This window comes from Etheostoma cragini, unplaced genomic scaffold (assembly GCF_013103735.1).
Source record: "Etheostoma cragini isolate CJK2018 unplaced genomic scaffold, CSU_Ecrag_1.0 ScbMSFa_878, whole genome shotgun sequence".
Lineage (NCBI taxonomy): Eukaryota > Metazoa > Chordata > Actinopteri > Perciformes > Percidae > Etheostoma > Etheostoma cragini.
Window position 1 is genome coordinate 1 of NW_023269513.1, and position 2,138 is coordinate 2,138.

Sequence of the window (2,138 nt, forward strand, 5' to 3'; positions counted from 1 at the left end):
AGAGAGTGAGAGAGTGAGATAGACAGAGAGTGAGAGTGAGAGAGTGAGAGAGAGAGTGAGAGAGAGAGTGAGAGAGAGAGAGCGACCTGTTGAGGGCGATGTGGGCGGCCGACGCCCCCCCCGCCTCCTCCAGCTGCTCCCCCAGCTCCTCCAGCTCGCGGCTGATGCCGTTCCTCTGGCGCTCGGCCTTGGAGCGCCACGCCCGCTCGGCCTCCAGCGCCTCCTCCAGCTCCTCCACCCGCGTCTGCAGGGTAGTCACATTACTGAGTACTGCAGTACTGCAGTACTGCAGTACTCAGTAATATTAATATCTGTCCTCAGTTACTCTGCACCCACCTGCAGCTCTCTGATCTGCTTCTGAAGATGAGTGATGATGCTCAGCTCGTCCTCCAGTTTGGACTGAAGCTGGACCAACTCAGTCTCTTTCCTTAGGAGACAGACAGAGGAGACAGATATTAGACATTAGTCCCAGACACAGGAGACAGATATTAGACATTAGTCCCAGACACAGGAGACAGATATTAGACATTAGTCCCAGACACAGGAGACAGATATTAGACATTAGTCTGAGACACAGGAGACAGATATTAGACATTAGTCCCAGACACAGGAGACAGATATTAGACATTAGTCTGAGACACACAAGACAGATATTAGACATTAGTCTGAGACAGAGGAGACAGATATTAGACATTAGTCTGAGACAGAGGAGACAGATATTAGACATTAGTCTGAGACACAGGAGACAGATATTAGACATTAGTCAGAAACGGAGGAGACGGATATTAGACATTAGTCTGAGACACACAAGACAGATATTAGACATTAGTCTGAGACAGAGGAGACAGTTATTAGACATTAGTCCCAGACACAGGAGACAGATATTAGACATTAGTCCCAGACACAGGAGACAGATATTAGACATTAGTCAGAAACGGAGGAGACAGATATTTATGCGTCCCACACGTCTTTTCATACTTCTTGAGTCTCTCGTCCAGCTCGTCCTTCTGGGTCTCCAGCTCCATCACTGAGGACTGGGACAGCTTCAGATCCCCCTCCAGCTTCCGTTTGGTTCGTTCCAGATCCACACGCACCTTCTTCTCCTGCTCCAAGGAGCTCTCCACCTGCAGGGAGGGGGGGGGGGGGGCTGTCAGCGAGCGGAGACAGCGAGAGGAGACATCGAGTAAAGATAGCAAGAGCAGACGGGGGGGGGGGGGGGGGGGGGGGGGGGGGGGGTGTCTTACGTTGTCAACCTGCTGCTCCAGCCGAGCGCGGGCCTTGCTGAGGACGTTGGCCTTGTCCTCCTGCGCCTGGCGGTCCGTCAGCGCCTGCTGGTGGGCCTCCTGCAGCGCCGCATTCTCCCTGCTCAGAGACGCTATGGACTCATCCAGGAGACACATCTCATGGGACAGGTTCTTTACCTGGGGACAAACACACACACACACATCTCATGGGACAGGTTCTTCACCTGGGGACACACACACACACATCTCATGGGACAGGTTCTTCACCTGGGGACACACACACACACATCTCATGGGACAGGTTCTTCACCTGGGGACACACACACACACACACACACACACATCTCATGGGACAGGTTCTTCACCTGAGGTACGGTTCTGCTGAACCTACCTTGTTCTCTGCTCCGTGTCTCTCTTTCTCCACTTTGGCGAGCGTCATCTCAAGGTCGTCCACGTCTTTCTTCAGTGACATCACTTCCTCCTCCAGCTGGCATTTCCTGGACGTCAAGGTGACGGTCATCTCCTCCTCGTCCTCCAGGCGCTCCTGCGTCTCCTTCAGCTTTGTCTCCAGGGAGATCTTGGACTGGATCAGCTGGTTGCAGCGGTCCTCGGCGTCCGACAGGTTCTCCTGCTCCTGGAGGGGACAAAGGGACAGCATGAGGGACAGAAACAGGTTCTCCTGCTCCTGGAGGGGACAAAGGGACAGCATGAGGGACAGAAACAGGTTCTCCTGGTCTTGGAGTGGACAGAGGGAGGAATGCACCTGAACACACCTCCCTGTGAGACCAGCACGCCCAGAATGCACCTGAACACCTTCCTGTAAGACCAGCACGCCCAGAATGCCCCTGAACACACCTCCCTGTAAGACCAGCACGCCCAGAATGCACCTGAACA

General features: G+C 54.0%; 1 protein-coding gene across 1 annotated transcript; it reads right to left on the reverse strand.

Annotated features, from left to right (window-relative positions):
* Nucleotides 1–86: 86 nt before the first annotated feature.
* On the reverse strand, nt 87–1,929 carry LOC117941504 (myosin-6-like; the record flags this gene model as incomplete). Its single annotated transcript, XM_034866511.1, has 5 exons — nt 87–244; nt 337–427; nt 979–1,124; nt 1,245–1,421; nt 1,636–1,929. Coding segments are annotated over 5 exons (866 nt in total), but the record flags the coding sequence as incomplete, so codon positions are not given.
* Between the last annotated feature and the right edge of the window lie 209 nt (nt 1,930–2,138).